This window comes from Platalea leucorodia, assembly GCF_965183815.1.
Source record: "Platalea leucorodia genome assembly, chromosome: 3".
Classification (NCBI taxonomy): domain Eukaryota; kingdom Metazoa; phylum Chordata; class Aves; order Pelecaniformes; family Threskiornithidae; genus Platalea; species Platalea leucorodia.
The window spans coordinates 117830227-117849704 of NC_138825.1; the positions used below are offsets into that span (position 1 = coordinate 117830227).

At 39.1% G+C, this 19478-nt stretch overlaps 1 protein-coding gene across 1 annotated transcript in view; it reads right to left on the bottom strand.

The window, feature by feature from the left end:
- Positions 1-19478, bottom strand: part of LDAH (lipid droplet associated hydrolase) — a gene marked incomplete at its 5' end in the record, with an annotated part of 122002 nt that overhangs the window by 35888 nt on the left and 66636 nt on the right. Inside the window, one exon of the mRNA XM_082305435.1 lies at positions 2590-2830. Within this exon, the coding sequence (XP_082161561.1) occupies positions 2590-2830 (241 nt within the window). The remainder of the gene's footprint in view (positions 1-2589; positions 2831-19478) is intronic.

Below are 19478 nucleotides of genomic sequence, written 5' to 3' on the forward strand. Positions count from 1 at the left end.
TTAAGACAACGGAAAGATGAGTTTGGATAAGAAGCAGGAACAAACATAATTTGAAACAGTGGGACAGATAGATAGGTAATATAATTTCTCCTTCACTCTTTCAACCAAGGGCCTGATTCTGCTGCTACTGAATGGAGCTTTTCACTCTCAATGTCAACGGGAGCGGCACTAGGTCTTAGAGTTCCGCTATAATTACGTTTTCAAATCTCATTTCCTTTCAGAGGAGAGAAAACATTGTTGTGACTAAGCTTTGGATGTGGTAACAAATCCCTGGCAGGTTGGTTTGTTTTAACGGACGTATTAGTTTTAAGGAAACTTTTACCATCTTTTCTGCCCTTCATCACAGCTTTTATTACAATTACAGTAATGCAACAGATGTACATGCCAAAGGCAATATGTGTATTTTTAATGAGTTGACATGCAACCTTCCTGGAGAGGAGAAACAACTTCATTTGCTGAATGTTTCTGAACCATATCTAGGAGTTTATTAAGGGACAAGGAATCGATCAGAAAAACATTTACCACAAATTTAGAGGCTTCAGTAACTCACAGATGAGCAGTCCCATAAGACAGACTCAGTTGTTGTGCTAGGTTTAGCAAATTTTTGCTGAATGGTAACATCTTCTGTTGTCCGCAAATAATAGGGGACAAGGTTAACAGGCAATATCTGGAAAGCCCTAAGATTATTAATCCACACACGTGGTCCTGAGTCACTGGGCTGTAAAACAGCATCAGTTTCTAAAGATGAAACCAACGGGGAATTCTGCTTGAGAGAGATAATATCACAAGCCAAAGGAACTAGTTGCATCAATAAGGCCTGTGAGTTTTACAAGACATTGGCTCACAGGGGTATTCATTCTGGTATAATGAATTCAGTCAATAAATTGAACATAGGCAGAGATCACATCCTATGAGTAAAGAGCCTTCATCTGGTTTCCTGCCTTAATTTACCTTACAGCTTGGACCCAGATCAGACACTGGTGCACACAGCAAATGACAACAGGCTGACGTGCACACATCCATGGGGCTCATTCACCGGGGGACTAAAGAGCTCGGAGGGTCAGGCTCCAACAGCAGCACACAAAATCCGTTCTGTTAAATTATTCCTGCCACTGCTGTGCTCTGGGCCAAACAGCACTCACAAACAATGGCTGGCCATGCTCTTTTGGAGGTTAATGCAGGCCAAGGACCATTTGTAATACAACCCTGGATGTGGATAACCTGTTTTGAGAGGTAAAAGTTTATCTGTGGGTACCAGAGAAGGATTCCTGGCTTGCGGAGATGTGACCCCACAGACCTTCACATACCTTTCTCCTAGACCAAATTATCAAAGGAAGAAGCCTGAAAGCCTTGTGTACATATGACCGCATGCTTGCTTTCTCCTCAGTCACCATAAAACTGCCATAAATTAATAGAAACTCAAGTGACAAACCATAGTACTCCTATCAGACATTTACATTATCAACGGGGAGCCTGATTTTGTCAGGCTCAGGGTACTGCAACGGAGCGACTGTCATTATGCCGTGTTTGTACAACACAAACGGGGCTGCCTAGGTTTGGCAGTAAGAACCCTCGCTGCCCAACCTGTTTTTGGTCTCTGTACAGTCCTACAGCGAGCCTCCAACACAGACCAACACATCCACAGATATCCACAAAAGGTATAAGACCTCGCTGCAATCACAGTTACTCTGGCACATCTGTTTGGACAATTAGTAGGTAAAATTTAACTGATAGAAGACAGAGCACAACTGGAAATGTAGGAATGTGTTTTTACTACTATTAATGCAATCAAAACTTCCTTCTTGCTATTATTACTGCGTTAGCATGTCAATTCTATTCCAAATTGTTTTCAACTGCTAACTTACCAAAATACCTGGAGTATAGCACAATTCACGTTCTGGTTTTCATTCTAAACTTAACATAATTTATCTGAAATTGTTCCCCTTCTTAAAGCTGTTTCTCTTGCTAGAATGTGCAAAATATGCATTCAATATGCACTGGAGGAACGTTAATCTTCTAACTTTCTCCGTATGCCCAAAAAAGTGCTGAAATTCTTCTGTGCATACAGTAACTTCTTCGTGTCTTTGCAGACTGAAGGCCCTTTTCTGAGTTTACCAATATTCCAATTCAGATGACAAAATCTATAGAGCTGGTTAAACCACAGCTTTAAAAAAACAGATGCAAAGAACCCTTTGTAAAACTGATTGCTCATTTATTTTCACCATCCAATATGAATGAAATGCAAAAAGTAAGCAGACATAAGTAACATGAACTAGACTGTAAAAGTGTTTTAATCACGTGAGATACTGTTAGTAGTACAGGTCAGAGTTTTCTTACGAAATATATATCCTTTGAGGAAGTATTTTATTTGTTATTTTCCCCTTCAGACTTTTTTTTTTCAAAATTGACTCATTTGCGATTTTCCTGTACCTATGGTCTTAATTTGAGAAAAGATTAGACCAGTCCTTCAAAACTTATTCATGCTTTAGTATTAAGCTTTTGCCCACAAAAGTACATCAACATTTACTAAATGAGAATGATACCAAAGTTGGTGTAACAAACAAACAAACAAACAAAAAACGTGCTCACCAATGCAGTCCACGCTGAAAAGATTTACAGAGGTTGTTATGGAAGATTCGTCACAGGTCTTCATGCCTCGCAGAGCAAACCGCACCAGGGAGGCTTTGACTCCCTCTGGTAGAAAGGACAGCAGGTAGACAGGCATGTACAGAACGTAACGAAGTTTGCACAGCAAAGGGGTCATGAGCTTTCCTTGAGGGGACTGAGCCATACGCTCTATCGTCGGAAACAGCAGCACAGAGCGAAGAACCTGTCAAGCCACAAGAAAACGACTGTCAGCAAAGTCCTACAGCGCCGCATCCCAGCCTAGGAGACTTAATTTTTAAATGAGTCTGCACTTGAAATGAAGTTGGGTTTCCAGGCATGTTGCACCTCAGACACATAGGCAGGCTTTGCGGTGTGCCTGGGATAAATTTTTTGAAAGATAAAGCAAACAAGAACGTGGTTATGAAATGCTCAGTTCTATCAGTTTTGACACAAGTGCCCAGGAGTGCGAGCCCAGCCCCTTGCTCCAGGAGGATGGGGACCCCACCAGAGGGCAGCAGGCAGGAACCGTCATTTCGGTCCAGGCGGATTTTTTATGTCAGCAAAAGTACACTGCTTTTTATTTCATCTGGTAAACTATTTTCTCAAAGTAAACCAACGAAACAAATTAAAAAACGTCAGCCGCTGTGACGGTAACTTTCCAGTTTGACAACACATGGGGTTTTCAATTTGCAGTTCAGTATAGGTAAACTTGGTCAGAACAAGAGTCTAAGCACACAGCCGCTTCACTAAGATGTGCACAGTGGTGCACGATACTGCTTTTTATATGCTATAATAAAATAGACATATTCTAAAGCTGGTAATTTTTTTATGTTACGATAATAGAATACCCTGTAGCCTTAAAATAGAATGAAATTAATTAAAAACCCCACCCACATTAACTAAAAGTGAATTAATATACCTACTCTCAATTATATTTCAATGTTAAGATCAAAGATCAAAAAAAATATTCTAAAAGGATACCTGCCACTTTTTCCTGGAAGTAAAATCATATACAAGAATTCATACAGGAAAAACTCTCAAAGACGCGCAACTACAATATTTAACAGAAGTATCAAGAAGGCAAAATAAGAGAGATTCTGGATATTACATTTGCACATAATTAGGTATAAATTGCTGTGCTTTGTTGGTGGCTCAACATAAATAAAGCAGACGTAGTTATATACGTCTGCTTACTGCACATACCATTCTACGTATTGCACAAATTAGACTAATATTTTTGTAAAAAATATTTTAAAATAGTTGTCTTTACTCTCAGATGAGACACAGCTACTGTATGCCACTGCACCTGTGCGCAGCGCCCCGGGTCTCAGCAGCGATCCAGTGGAAGGCAGGGCATGCCACCAAGAGATGCTTATAAGATCTGGGCATTGTAACATAGCAAACAGAAGAAATTCAGGAAATATCAGTAACTTGCCATACTGTACTTTTTATAGTATTTTAAAAGCAGACTTTGAAAGTGCTATTTATATCGAATACAGAACTATTTTAAGAAATCCTTCTACTTTCCAGCTGATACTACTTTGGTTTTAGACAAAGAAAAATACATTCTCAGGGAAATCAATCCTGGGCCTCTTTTTATTAAAGGCAACCAGCAGCTGAAGTACAGGAATGCAAGACTTGTACTAAATTATATGGTAGTTTCGTGATATTTCAGCTAGGAGCTGAACTCAAACTGTTGTGATCTAAAGCAGATTTGACCTGCGTTCCCAGGCACACATTAATCCTTTGACATTACAGTTTATAGATACAGGATTAGTTGCTTGGAGTGCTGTACTAACCACCGGGGGAAGCTGCTAAACCTTGGAGGGAAGAGGACAAACCAAGAAAGCTCTTACAATGTCCCATACATTCCTGCATTTTTTAATGGCACAAAAATTTAAAAGATGGTGGTAAGATGGAGGATAATCTTATTTAATTTCTTTCTTTTTTTAATCTTTTGCAGACAATAACAGAGAAATGTAAAATTTTTATTTTTCAAACACTTATCAACTATTTCTTAGTTTACTGCTAGTTTCCTGGGACAGGATTTTGAAATGTGCATTTGACTGCAGAATTGCTTAAATATGTAGTTCAACGTCTTTGCAATACAACTGCAGATACAACAGATTTAACATATTTTATTATAATGACACACTTGTTCATAAAAAAGTATGTCATATTTGTGTCTTGAAGTAAGTGAAGTAGAAATATACAGATAAAATGAAGGAAATTAATGAGATTCAAATGCTGAACATCAGTTAATAATTTTTTTTCTTTTCAAATGCCAGGATCTTATCTATATGCAATTTACACTAGCTGAAATCAAGCAGATGGCACAGAATTATGTTCAAGTTACAACTTTCAGAATTATTATAATACCAGTCATTCTGAAAATGGAGGACATTGCCTATCATAAGCACCAGGTGTTGTCACACCTATGAATGCCACAGTGTATACCATTAAGTAATGTGTAAAGGTTAATGACCCCTTTATTTATGGAAACCCTTCTCATACTTAATGATAGAAGTTTCTTGTGATAACAATCAGTCAAAATACAAAAAATATTACACATAACTAGAGAGAGAAATCTGGATTCACCTGGTTTAAATTACCCCCAATTTAAAGTTCAGTGATTTTTATCAGTTAAGCACATGGCAAGGCAGAGAGCTGGGCAATGAGAGACACTAGTCACAGTGACTTGAGCAGATCTGGGGATTTCTGAAAGTTGGCCAGTGAATCTACTGAAGGCAAACATGCCCTATGCCCATGAGTCTCTGAGAGCTACGGGTCCTATCACCTACCCTTGCTGTGCTTCGGCCAACCTGATAAAAACAGTACATGTATTCTGGAATATTATACTGGAATTGCCACTGCTGATTGTCGTGACAATAAACAGTATTTGTAAAACTGTCATGTAACTTATTTAACAGTTATTTATTTAACATGCTATTACATTGCAAGATTTCAACACTTAGGATGACGCATACATTAAAGTTCAACGTGTAAGGCAGAGTTGCTCTTTGGGTTAGTCACCAGGCAGCTGCTTCTATTTTCATCATTGACTTTTAACTCTTTAAATTACATAGGGCTCAAGACCTGAGTGGTTCAAGGGGCTGTAATATGATGCAGCGTCTTGCAAGTTTTAGGTCTTGTTAACAACAAAAAGCTAGTGTTATCTGCAAGATCTTCACATAATTCAATGTGGGTGCCAAGGCAGCTCCTAGTCCCTAGTCAAGTGGTATATATATCACTGAAAAAATGAACAGGGCACGGCCTGAGCATGTGGCCAGAGAAGAAACTGGCTTAGAAGCCCAATATGTTCTGCCCTTTATTCCTTCAACACACACCGTAGCAGGAAGGTGTGGGGACTTTTGGAGTTTCACTTTTGTCACTGTTTGCATACCTTGGTGTCTAGAGCTATCAGTTCATCAACTTCTGGTATGTATGACCTGCACAGTAAATATTACAAGAGAGAAGGAAGAGAAACTACTATTTCATAGGAAAAGTGAGCCCTCAAGGCAAAGAATATTAAATGCCCATTCCCTGAAAGCAGAGCACTGACCAAGGAGCTTTGTTTAGGCAGGATCCTTAAATGAGTATGATTCACTTCATGTGATCACTGCTTCATATAAATGTTAAAGAATACAACAACATCTTCCTCCAAACTACCTACATCAAGAACATACATGTCCTGTACATCTGGGCCTTCTATCAAGCTTTTAACCTATCTAAAACAAGATGACAAGGTGACAACTGAGTACCTTCAAGTCTTCACTGGATAACGGTTATGTCAACATGTTTTTGGATGCGCAGAAACAGTTGGAAGTTTTTGTGTTTTGATTAAAATGAGAACAAAGAACAAAAAGACAAACAAGTAAATTTACAGCAAATTGTCATTTATCACTGCACAATTTAATAGTATCAACCCCACCAGCAAAGGATTTTTGTAAAATGTTTAAATGGCTTCTTTATAAAAACACTAAAAATATGCAAATCAGATCAAGCCGAAAAAAACCCACACTAATATTTTTCATTAATGCCTTCTACTGAAAGAGTTGAAAGACATTCGTCAGCTACGATTTGAAGTTTGAGCAAGTAATACTACTTATTACACACATTTAAAAACTGGATGCTGCTTACAACCAGTATTCAAAAGAGTGACTTCATATTCAGAGCTGTTAACTCCTGTGATGCCAACGAGAAGATGGCATTTAATACTTCTGAAATCAGGCAGTTTTGATTATGTACAACAAGTGCTGGTTACAGGTTCAGGCACCTCAGGCGTACCCTCCTGGATGACACAGACACGGCGGCTGAGGGCCCGGAGCGAGCTGCGACACTGTGCTGCTTGCTTTTAATACAGAGTGACGTTTTGCTCAGAGAAACAAAACAGGAGAGAAAAGCAGGTAGGACGTGAAAAGGCAGACACTGACTGGCAGAAAGGAGCAGGAGCCATTTTAAAGATTTGTTTCAGAAGAGACCCCAAGTAGGTTAATTCATTAATTACAGCCAGGCTTTGTCAGTCCCGTACCTTGGCTCTCAAGGGACAGACCGTCCCTGCCCACAACACCTCACAGGCATGGTCACATCTCTCTAGTGAACTTGTAAAACAACAAGACTCTGACCCACTGAAGAAAATATCCCTCCTACACCATCAGAAAGTGAAAATGCCTCAGAAATAACCCACCGGTTCACTCCGCTTTAATGGCAGAAGCAGCAGTCGCTGGGAGCTCACATTGACTTTTGAGCAGGGAAGGTTTTTGCTCCTGCTCCTGCTGCATAATCTGTTCTTAATCACCAGGGGTGCAGAAATGGTTAATATAATAACCACCAACAAAAAGAACACACTATTCAGGTTCTGCACGGGTTACACGGAGCCCATGAGGCACTCCAGAGATCAAATCAGCGGGCAGAAGCAGGAAGCAATCTATGACATTTTATAACCGACCCATCGCACCGACCGACGCTCGGTGAAGAAGCATCCAGGTACACTGCCGCAGCTCGCCCGCAGGCCCTGCAGCCACACACCCCTGCTCCGCAGCAACAGCATCACGACGTGCACGATTTACCACAGGGCTGGAAAGAAAATGCGCATGGAAGTTTTATCTAAAATTCCTCCAAAACCCCATGAAAAGCAAAAGCTGTTTCTCTGTCAAAAGTAACACTTCTTTTGATATATTTTAGTTCATCTCATATATTAGTTTATTATTCCTCTGTTGTGTTGGCAGAGGAAAAGCTATTATCTGTCAGGTGAAACCCAGTAAATTTTTCAAAGATAACATAATGATGCACTTAATGGTAATCTACAGTCTACCCTTGACACGGAGTGCCACATTAATCACAATTTGTTTTAGTCAGTATGCAGAAACCTGCAGGCAAAACAAGGAGGGTCAGGGAAGTATTCCCTGCTTTATTACCACAGCTGTGCTGAGCAGATTTCCAAGAAAACGCAGAGGACAAACCAGACAGTGCTGGCTTGGGCTTTCCTTTCACCAGAGTGGGACTTTTCTGGACTTGCCTGTTCACTTTGCTCAGTCACGAATTATATAAAATATAATATAAATACAATTTATTTATAATATTATTATTTATAAATAATAACACAATGTAATATAATATATAATAATATTATTTATAAATAATATTAATTATTTATAATGGATGTATTAGCAAGCTGTCTGTCACAGCTCAATATCAACAAACCCACACAATTTCATGACAGCAAAAGAACTAAAGAATGAACACAGGTGACAAAGAATTATTTCACTCCTGGTGTGAAGTAAGAACATACTGTGTGCACTTTCTTCTATTTTATTTTATGGGTCTTTCGTGATCCTAAACGAATGTTTGGGCTTATTAAGTAGGCAACAGAACAAGTATCTCAAACACAGTTAATAGAGAATCTTACCACTGAAAATTTCCAAGTGCTTTATAAGAATTCCCACAGAGAAGTCTTAGCATGCTTTTTATGGACAAATAACCTGAAAATCAGGAAGTTAGATGACTCCACATGAAAATATATATTGTGAAAGTAGGAAGACTTAAAACAACTGTACGGTAACTTGCAATCCTCTGCTCTAGCCAAAGCTTACTTTTCTCGGTAACCAAACTGTTTCTGTAAAACAAAGTGGTAAAAAAAAAATGTAAATAACCAACATTTTGTAGAAAAGTTTGTATTTTTTTTATCATGAAAGTCATGGTGGCTTAGTTCGTTAGTGGCTGCTTAGTTCAAGAGAGTCTTCTGTTACCATCTTCTAAAGCCCCCTCCCAACATACTCCTGCGAGGCAGGGGCACGTGCACTTGATTTCATGCTTTCAACTTAAATTTTCTACATTTCCTACTTAATAGTGCCCAAATTTTCACTTTGGCATCAGATTCATTTCATTTTTTCTATCCTTTCATTCCAAACTTCTCATTGTGTTAAATATAATCTGCGAGATTAAATGACAGAAAGGGACTTTTTAAAAAATTTTCTAAGGAAATTCTTTGTATATGAGGAGCATAATCTGCTCCCTGCAGAGCTTAATTTGTTTTCCAAACAAAAGCACAGTTACTGTATGTAACTGTGAATGTGCTATTAAAACTCTAAATAATACACTTACATTTTCTTTGATGGGCTGAAGGAATTCTTGCTCCCTAGGAAAAGCAAACTTTTTGAGTGCCACTGACAGCATCATGGCAATGTCTGTCACCTCAACTTTACTAAGGGGTATTTGAGTTTTCATAGCTTGAGAACAGATTGGATCAAGACTCTTGATCACAGGACCTTCTGGTAGGGTTTTCATAGGCATACTGAGGATCTGGCTAAGGACCAAATTGTTCAATTAGCTATATCACAACTTTCACCAATATACGGAAAAAAGTTGTCTACTGCTTTTCTATTACCTTTTAGTCAAGCAAAGTCTGCATTTACACCAAAGGACCTTGACATTGGTCTGCTTACAAATCAGAAACATATTATGTATTTGGTCAATGTTTGTAGATCTAGTCTTCAAATTACAGATAGGCAGTAGAAGAAGAGAAGCTAGAGGTATTTCATAATGACTGTCACTACCTCTCCTTCGTAGCTAGATTGCAGTTTCCAATGAATGTAGTGCTTCAGTACACACCAAACCAGCTTTCTGAGATCCAACCTGGGTATCTGCTTCATGATGCTTAAGGCAATTTTTCCAAGCAGAAGTACAGAAAAAAAAAAACCAAACCCAAACAAGAAACCAACCCAAAAATGGAAAGAAGTATAATAGTGAGGTTCTGTTAAGTTCAATTTGGTACTTTAATTATTCAGCTCACAGAACCAACTCAAAAGCTACTACTGTCTTTAAATATGCCCAGGAAAAATAATCTAAAGCATGAATGAGTGGGAAAAAACCTGGCAAGTAATAAAGCTGAAATGACACATGGGAGATGGTGAACAGCAAATGATATGCAAGTTTGCAATACGATATGGTGCAGAAAGCAAGCGAGAGGGAAGCTCTGCAAGTTAATGTTACATATAGTGGGGAAACACATCACAAACGCCAGAGGAAGCTCTGTCTCCCTGGGATTGCATTCTGTGCTGTGCATCTTAAAAGGGAAGATTTCAACCAAAAGCCAGCCACAAATACAGCATAAAATTAATGAAGGGCTTGGATGATAAAATTTCTAAAGGAAGTTATATATATATATAGAAATATGAATAGGTTGGCAAAGTGGGAGCAAAGAGGCAATGGGGTGGAGAACCGTAACTCCACTAAATTTTAAGGGCTGCGAACGCAAAGGACGCAAAATAATATTTTTGGTGGGACAAGTCACATAAGTGTATGTGATGGAAAGAAACGAAAAAATTCAAATGTTAAAGCAGGTATCAGAAGCCTTTCTTGACATCAACTTTTACGCTGCACCAAGCTATCAGGTCCCAACTGTAGAACCATTACCAATAGGCACGGTGTAAGAGAGAGAAATGCCACCTTACATGGATGTGACAGACACTCTCGATTTCCAAAACCAGAACTTTGCATCAGAAAGCTGTAAGAAAGTTAACATAAGGCCTGATAATGTTATTTATGCATACATTTCTCTCGTGTAACTACATTGTCCTGGGACTACAGCATATTACATACACTGACTAAACTAATAATCCAGGAAGAATGAAAAGTAAATGCATTGACTTAAAACGTGTTTTTTTTTTTTCTTTCTGTCCCTCCTTTTGTGTAAATGGTTACCACATTAAAAAAAAACAAAAAAAAAAACCAAAAAAGCATGTTGCAGTTATACAGCAAGCTGGCAGAATCTTTGCAGAGTGGTTATGCCCAGGAAAGAAACATATCCTTTCAGGAGGAGAAAATGAATCAAACGTTATTTGCAAAGTTTTTACCCCTCCTCCAAAAATCAGAATGAAACATGAAGTTGAGAACACTACAGAAAAAATATTTCTCTTGAAATCAAAGAATTCTATTAATAAAATTAACTTTTTAACACTCCAGCACAAGACTGATCATTAAACCCAGTCCACAACCATTCTGCATTTCCTTCCCATCAAGCCATAAGAAATCCTCCAGCACCCAATGACATATTTTATGATGCTTTGGAAAAAGATCCAAACCCCCAAAACCAATGATCCAGCACAGGATGAGAAAATGGCAGACTCACAGCAGTACCACTGGCATTTTCTGATATGGAACTCATTAAATTAAAATATTAAAAAAAAAAACAAAAAAAAACCAAAAAAAAAACCCCAAAAAACTAGGAAATGATTTTTTTTTTTCAACAGAAAATGCTACCAAAACAAAACACAGAGATCAGTGCCAATGGAGAATGCCTTTGTGATTTCAAATCTTTGATTAATTTTATTGTGAGCATGTAAACAAGACACACCAGTTGCCATCTACAAGGTTTTCAGTATAATGGGGAACACTGTATATACTGTCTACCTGTGGTCAATCTTTACTGCATCCAAGGAAGGCAATCAAGGCCACAGAAGCTATACCTCACGTCAGAGCAAAAAAGATTTCTTGGACAACTATGGGGAAGTCCACAAACAGGAGTTTAGGTATTGAAATATAAGGCATACTTTATACAAATAATTAATTTTCATACATATATATATGAGAATGGCATTTACAATATATATCTTAAATATATGAACTTATATAATTATATATGGTGCAAAAACTACCACAACCACAACAAACGTACTCTCTTACCTTTTTTACAGTCCTTTCCATTAACTACTCACATTCACTAAAACCAGTATAGTTTTCTTGCTGTTACTTACTTAGATGATTACTTCAGATTTAATATTTTCATGTCCAGAAACCAGTTTCTAATTTCTGAATTTATTTATATCCATCCGATCCTATATAAGTATTGCATTCTAATATAAAACAATAGATAATTGCATAAGAATTATATTTTTCCTGTGTATTTACTCCTTGTAATGTTTATAGAAGGTACTTATATACATATTCTCTGTTTAATGAGGTTAAATGAGCCAAGACATCCTGAGCTGCTCCTGTAATTTAGGTTCCTTATTATCTTCCTAGGCTTTCCCTCTACTTATTTCAGTCTGAATTCCTTTCTTGAACACAGATGGCTAGAAATTACCGTGTACAATAGTACTTATGCTCTTCTGTCCTATAAAGCGTATTATGCCAAAGTAAAATGTGAGTTCTCTCCATGGTGACATATGTCATTCATCTTCACAAGAGCACTGACTAAGACCCTTAGGCCTTTACTGTATACTTTGTTACTCCACACATGCAGTGAGAAAAGCAGGCTTTTCTTAAACCTTATCTGTGCAAATACGACTCATGAGCTGTATAAGAAACAGACAGTACAGAGAATATGAAGATAACATTTTTAAGTCCCCCTCCTGCACACCCAGACTTTTAATTCCTACAATATGTGTACAACAGATGAGGCTGCCTCCTTAAAGTGCTCTGCTGACGTGGTTGTCTTCTCAACCTTCTCACTCTTGTTCCTTGGCCAGATTGTCACTCAAAGGTCAACCTAGAGCACAGTCAGCAAGAGCTGAGGCAGGGGAGAAGTGGTAGCCAAGCTCCAATCAATGTCTCCTCTAGAGATCTGCAAAGTAAAGCAACTAGAAATTCATAACATACTTTTAACAAAACAATATTGCCTTAATATTGTGTTGCATCACATCCTAAGCTCAGGTTGGCTGTCTGACAAGGGCTGTTTCCTGTTCGAATGCTGTTTTCCGTTCATCTTTGTCTGATGTCAGGGATGTCTCTGCCTCGTGGCATCTGATGTATTCTCCTTTGTTCATACTTAACTTCATGTTTTTATAGTTAATATCACTTGTAGCATAGTCTAATAGATTGGGCAATTCAATTCAACTCAATCCAATCCAATCCAATCCAATCCAATCCAATCCAATCCAATCCAATCCAATCCAATCCAATCCAATCCAATCCCTGTTCTGGATTTGAACAAAACTGGCAAAATGAGAATTATCGAAGTGTGTGAGAGAGAGACCACTCTCGTTTCTTTGTGACTGCAGGTACAACCCACGCAGACCTCTTCTCACCTCTATAAAACGTCATGACTATTGCTGACCTTAAGGGAGCTGGTCAACTTAGATATGGTCAGCTTATAGCTGGAAGACAGGGATGGGGAGCAGAACGAAGCCCCCATAATCCAAGGGGAAAAGGTTAGCGACCTGCTACACGACTTAAGACACACACAAGTCTATGGGGCCGGATGGGATCCACCCAAGCGTACTGAGGGAGCTGGCAGAGGTGCTCACCAAGCCACTTTCCATCATCTATCAGCAGTCCTGGCTCACCGGGGAGGTCCCAGTCAACTGAAAGTTAGCAAATGTGATGCCCATCTACAAGAAGGGCCAGAAGGAGGATCCCGGGAACTACAGGCCTGTCAGCCTGACCTCGGTGTCGGGAACGGTCATGGAACAAATCATCCTGAGTGCCATCACGCAGCATGTACGGGACAACCGGGGGATCAGGCCCAGTCAGCATGGGTTTATGAAAGGCAGGTCCTGCTTGACCAACCTGATCTCCTTCTATGACAAGGTGACCTGCTTAGTGGATGAGGGGAAGGCTGTGGATTTTGTCTATCCGGACTTTAGTAAGGCCTTTGACACTGTTTCCAATAGCATTCTCTTGGAGAAACTGACTGCTCACGGATTGGTTGGGCATACTCTTTGCTGGACAAAAAACTGGCTGGATGGCCAGGCCCAAAGAGTTGTGGTGAATGGAGTCAAATCCAGTTGGTGACTGGTCACAAGTGGTGTTTCCCAGGGCTCAGTGTTGGGGCCAATCTTGTTTAATATCTTTATCAATGATCTGGACGAGGGGATCAAGTGCACCCTCAGTAAGTTTGCAGATGACACCAAGTTGGCCGGGAGTGTTGATCTGCTGGAGGGTAGGAAGGCCCTACAGAGGGACCTGGACAGGCTGGATCGATGGGCCAAGGCCGGTTGTACAAGGTTCAACAAGGCTCAGTGCCGGGTCCTGCACTTGGGTCACAACAACCCCAGGCAATGCTACAGGCTTGGGGAGGAGTGGCTGCAGAGCTGCCTGGCAGAAAAGGACCTGGGGGTGTTGGTCAACAGCCAGCTGAATATGAGCCGGCAATGTGCCCAGGTGGCCAAGAGGGCCAATGGCATTCTGGCTTCTATCAGGAATAGTGTGGCCAGCAGGACTAGGGAAGTGATCATCCCCCTATACTCGGTCACTGGTGAGGCTGCACCTCGAATCCTGTGTTCAGTGTTGGGCCCCTCACTACAAGAAGGACATCGAGGTGCTGGAGCGTGTCCAGAGGAGGGCAACGAAGCTGGTGAAGGGTCTGGAGCACAAGTCTTGTGAGGAGCGGCTGAGGGAGCTGGGGTTGTTTAGCCTGGAGAAGAGGAGGCTGTGGGAGACCTTCTCGCTCTCTACAACTACCTGAAAGGAGGTTGTAGCGAGGTGGGGGTCGGTCTCTTCTCCCAAGTAACAAGTGATAGGATGAGAGGAAATGGTCTCAAGTTGTGCCAGGGGAGGTTTAGGTTGGATATTAGGAAAAACTTCTTCGCCAAAAGGGTAGTCAGGCATTGGAACAGGCTGCACAGGGAAGTGGTTGAGTCCCCATCCCTGGAGGCATTTAAAAGATGGGGACATGGTTTAGTGGTAGACTTGGCAGTGCTAGGTTAACAGTTCGATTCGATGATCTTAAAGGTCTTTTCCAATCTACACAATTTTATGATTCTATGTCTCCATCGCTTTGAATTACAAAAGAGAGAACTTTGAAGACTACAACAGGCTGGATTCAGGGTAACGTAAATTCAAACCATCATATATCCAGTGTTTTTAGCTATTTCTATTTCGACATGCACATAAAGTACCAGCTATATTGGTTCTTCAGGAAACAGTATACATACATATATATTTCCTTATACATTCCACAGAAAGTTTCTCTAAGAAACAAGATAGATACGAATCTTCCTGAAAACCTCAGAAATGCATTGTTTCCAAACATTTCAACAGCATTAAGTTCCTTCAAGATACAGGGTAATGAAAGATACAGGACACACTGATATTCATCTTGTGAAGTTGTGCATAATCTTCACAACTTCACAGTGTTCTACTGTGGTATTAACTAACTGTTGCAAAATATAAAGTCATACTAAGATTTTTTTTTTAAAAGGGAAGATTGGACAGTTGTATGGACAGTGCTGCCCTCAGTTATATTGGACAAAGTCACTATTTGTAAATGGCACTTAAATATACGTGAGCCAAGCAACAGTTAATGAAATTAAAGAGGAAATTTGCTTTTTGTGTATGAGGGTTCATAATTTCCTAACCATCAGTTTTCTTGTACCTTCCTTTTGCAGCAGTCAAATGTAACACAATGGATCACAACAAACTGAATTTTTATCTTTCCCCACTCTACAGGCTCCTTCACAATGCCAAATCTTTTCCTTACTTTTCATGACTTAATCAGAGAAATGTTATTAAAAAAAACTTAAAGAGGATGTCCTGCTTTCATACTCTGCCCCTGGTATATTCTTTGCCTGAGGTACGTCACCATTTCTGGGACAAGTTAGTCAAAGGCATTCTTTTAGCTGTAGCACAGACACTAGCTACAAATAGCCATGCTATTCCTTACCGATGAAATGCAGAAGCAAAATTAATATACCGAAGCACCTCGTAGGCAGCTAACCTGTGCTGTACTTTTACAGACTATCCTGGAAAAAGAAGATAGGAATAGTTTAAGATATAAGTAGATGTTAAGTTTTAGCTGATGCTATTTAATAACAGGAAAACAGAAAAACTCAGCTTCCCAGATGATGGAAAATGTCAGGATTCCCTTGTGTAAACCAACAGAACTATGAACAATTTTTGTCAGCAGCAAACAGTCTCCTTAACTCAGCAGTGTATCTAGCACAGCTTTGCTTCTACCCTATGTGGTAAAATGAAGAGAAGAATTTAGCAGAAAAGGCAATTAGTAGGATGCCTTGAAAATAAAAATTAATGTACCTGTTCCACACCATTTTAAAAATTATACTTTCTCCCAGTCTGTCCATCTATCACTCACACTTAAGAGTTTCTTACATTCAATATATCCAATATTATCATATAAATTACACCTCCTTCAACATCTGAATTTGACCCACTATGTTCAAATATATATAAACCACACATTTTTCAAATGAATGAAAACTTGGGTTTATTTTTTTACTATTTTCTTTCAGATTCTACCTGATGATATAAATAGCAGGCAATATTCTCATCTGTTTAAAATGCTCTACAGTGATCACAAGGTTTTTCCATGTCCTGGCACCCTCTTTATTTAACATACATTATTCAATTTTATTTGAAGTACATCTTTAATGCCCCAAGCCTCCAGTGCTTCCTGGCTGTTCCACTTGGATGGAAACAAAATTCAAGGACCAGCATTTTTTTTAATGTATTTGTATTTCAAACGGTAGTCTTTAGTGTAACGACGAATACAGAGCTGGGTACAATGATTACATCCTTAGGTATGTAGGCTTGAGTGTCATTTGCACCAAGGTGAGGTGTGACTAAATTTATACCTACTTTAACGCCACTTTCCACTGACTTAGCATAAATTTGATTCTGAGCCTTATATGTTAGGATCCTGCATCCAAACTCATTGGACCAGCCATATGAAGAGTCCTTTCAAAATGTGAATCACAATCAGGCTTCTACAGTATTAACTTTGTGTAATATTATTAGGAGTATACTAAAACTTGCTCTGCAGAGTTTAATTACAGAGGAACTAAAATGGGATGAAAATAACTCAGAATATATCTTTCAGCAGCAAGAAAGTGAGAGGCATGGAAATCTTGGTAGTATCTAACTTTAGCTGCTAAGAGTAAGAAATTACCTTTGCCAACACTGGTCACAAGCAGAGTAAACGAAAAGGTAGAGCCCTAATGAGACTGCAGCATGCCCGAGATCCTATTGAATGCTTCTGGTCCTCTGGGAATCCACCTACTGTACGGCTGGGGGCTTGATCTTGCTCTTGTTGAAACTAGTGGCAATATTTCCATCAATGTAATGGGCCTTAATTCTGCCCCATGAATAAATTCTGATTAAAGGACTTATTTTTCAGTTATTAAATATGACAGTCTACAGTCAATGCAGATCTCACCAAAGACACAATATTCCCAGCTCTAGAGACCAAGATTCTCTTACCTGTTCTTGGAGAGACAGATGAAGACCATGGCTGCCATAAAGCACTTACTATGGTAGTTACAGAATAACCTCTCGGACTGAGAAGTAAATTGAGACCTTTGACAATTCCCGTTGAAACCAATACACTTTCAATCACACCTTTCAAAAGGCTGTCAGTATCTTCCATAATATGCGACTTCCAATGTTGTAACCTGTTTAATGGCAACAGGAGAGGGACCATCCACACCTCACCTTACCAGTGGGTCATGGCACAGGAAAAAAGTATCTGTTGTTTCACATATTACTTGAAATATTTTCCAGTAAGAGTAGAATTTTTCCAGATGAAGCCCAGAATTTTGCTAAACATACAAAAGACTAGAAGTCAGAAGTGTTCTCTACAGACACTGCAAACTATTTCTCAACAGGTCAGCTCTACGTACTGAACTATTTGCGAATTATTAAAAATATTAAAAATATTAAACACACAGACTGTTCATTACATTTACAAGTCTCACAGGGCTGAAATGCAAGTTACTCTGTACTACAAATATTTGGGTAACTGAAGACCTGCCCAAAATGTTTGAAAAAAAAAAAGGAAAAAGCCTTTTTATGGGTTAAGGTAATAATGAGAAAACTGTTCTCCCAAAAATCTGTATCTTATTGTTGGACAGAAAATAGTTTAATAGAGAAAATATTCATTGACAGAGCAGTATTTTACATAGAGAATTAAGCCCCATCAAAGTGGGCAATATCATTCCATCTACAAGGGAAGTGCCAAAGGAGACGGCCAAAATTTGCAACGGTGTGATAATACCAGCAGGGATGGATTTGTTGCTATTATGATTAAAGCATATAAACAGAAAAAGATTAGGAAGGGTGAGAGTGAAAAGAGAGGAAGAATAGTTTATTGGTTGGAAGAAGGGCAGAGAGAAGCTTATGTTGGAATGCAGTGTCACAGTTACACACCATAAAGCTTTCAGTTGCTCCCATTACATGAATGTCAGAACACAGCTGCCACTTTCCAGGAGAAATTCTTTCTCTTTTCATTTTGGAAGCAGAGGGTGGGATTTTTTTTTTTTTTCAGTGTAGCACTCCCATGAGATCACTGCACTGCATCTGCAGGTACCCTTGTGGTACACAGACTGGTAAATGTGATCCTTGTAGACATGGTCTGGGACACTTACTACTTACGATGAACCAGTAATACGCCCTTAAAGTGGAGAGAAGGCTCAACAAAAAGAAAGAATTAAGAATCGGATTTTCTGTGGCCTCGAACCAACTGCTTTCACAGTCATCAATGTACAGCCATACCTACCACTAAATCTCAATGACAATCCATTCAATTTAAGGAAAAGTGGCTGAACAAGGTGAATGAGAAACCAGCCCTACAATTACAATCTCATTTTGCTGATGAAAAGGGAAGGCCATGATTTTCCATCAGTGCCTTGAGATCCTTGAAATTCTATGACCTATAGAGTGCTCCATTTAAGACATTTCTAAGAGGTATATTTCACCACTAATTGAAGTCAGCCCTCAAAAAGGCATCTAATCAACCCAAGCCCATAGCCCTGCTTGGCTAGAAGGGTTAGCAGACAGATAAGGAAAGCTGAGCTGACATTTGATGTTGGAAGGAGTTCAGTCCATTACCATTCTAACCATTTTAAGCGGCTTATTTAATGACATGCTCTGGAGGAAGAAGAGCAGACCAAGTCCTGACTTGTGATACCAGAGAAGAACAGAAGGATGAGTCAGCCAGGAAGTATACACTGAGAAGAAATGGAACTTAACTATTATGACAAATGGAATATAGGCAGGAATATGCTAAAAGAGCAAAATTATCATATCTAATTTATCATGCAAATAAAACTGGTCATCAGGTAGGAAGGGTTTTAGTGCAACTGAGACCAAGAATTTGGAGAATATCTTTCAATTGCCAATGCCAGATAAAAAGTCTGAACTCTGCCAGCTGCCATTAAAGGTCACAATTCAAATTATATTTATTGAGATCTGGGGTTTGTACCTTTCATTTCAGTAAAATACACTTGCAGTAGTCATACTGCTGTTTTAAAATAGAGGAGCAGAAATTTAATGTTTTCAAGAACAATTAGGACTCAATGAATTCTACTCCTTATACAGAATTAAGCTTCATTTTGGAATTTGAAATGGAGTGGAATGTTCTTAGAATTTTCCAGTGACTAGAAATGTTGTAACAAAGTTATTAGAGGCATATTTTCATT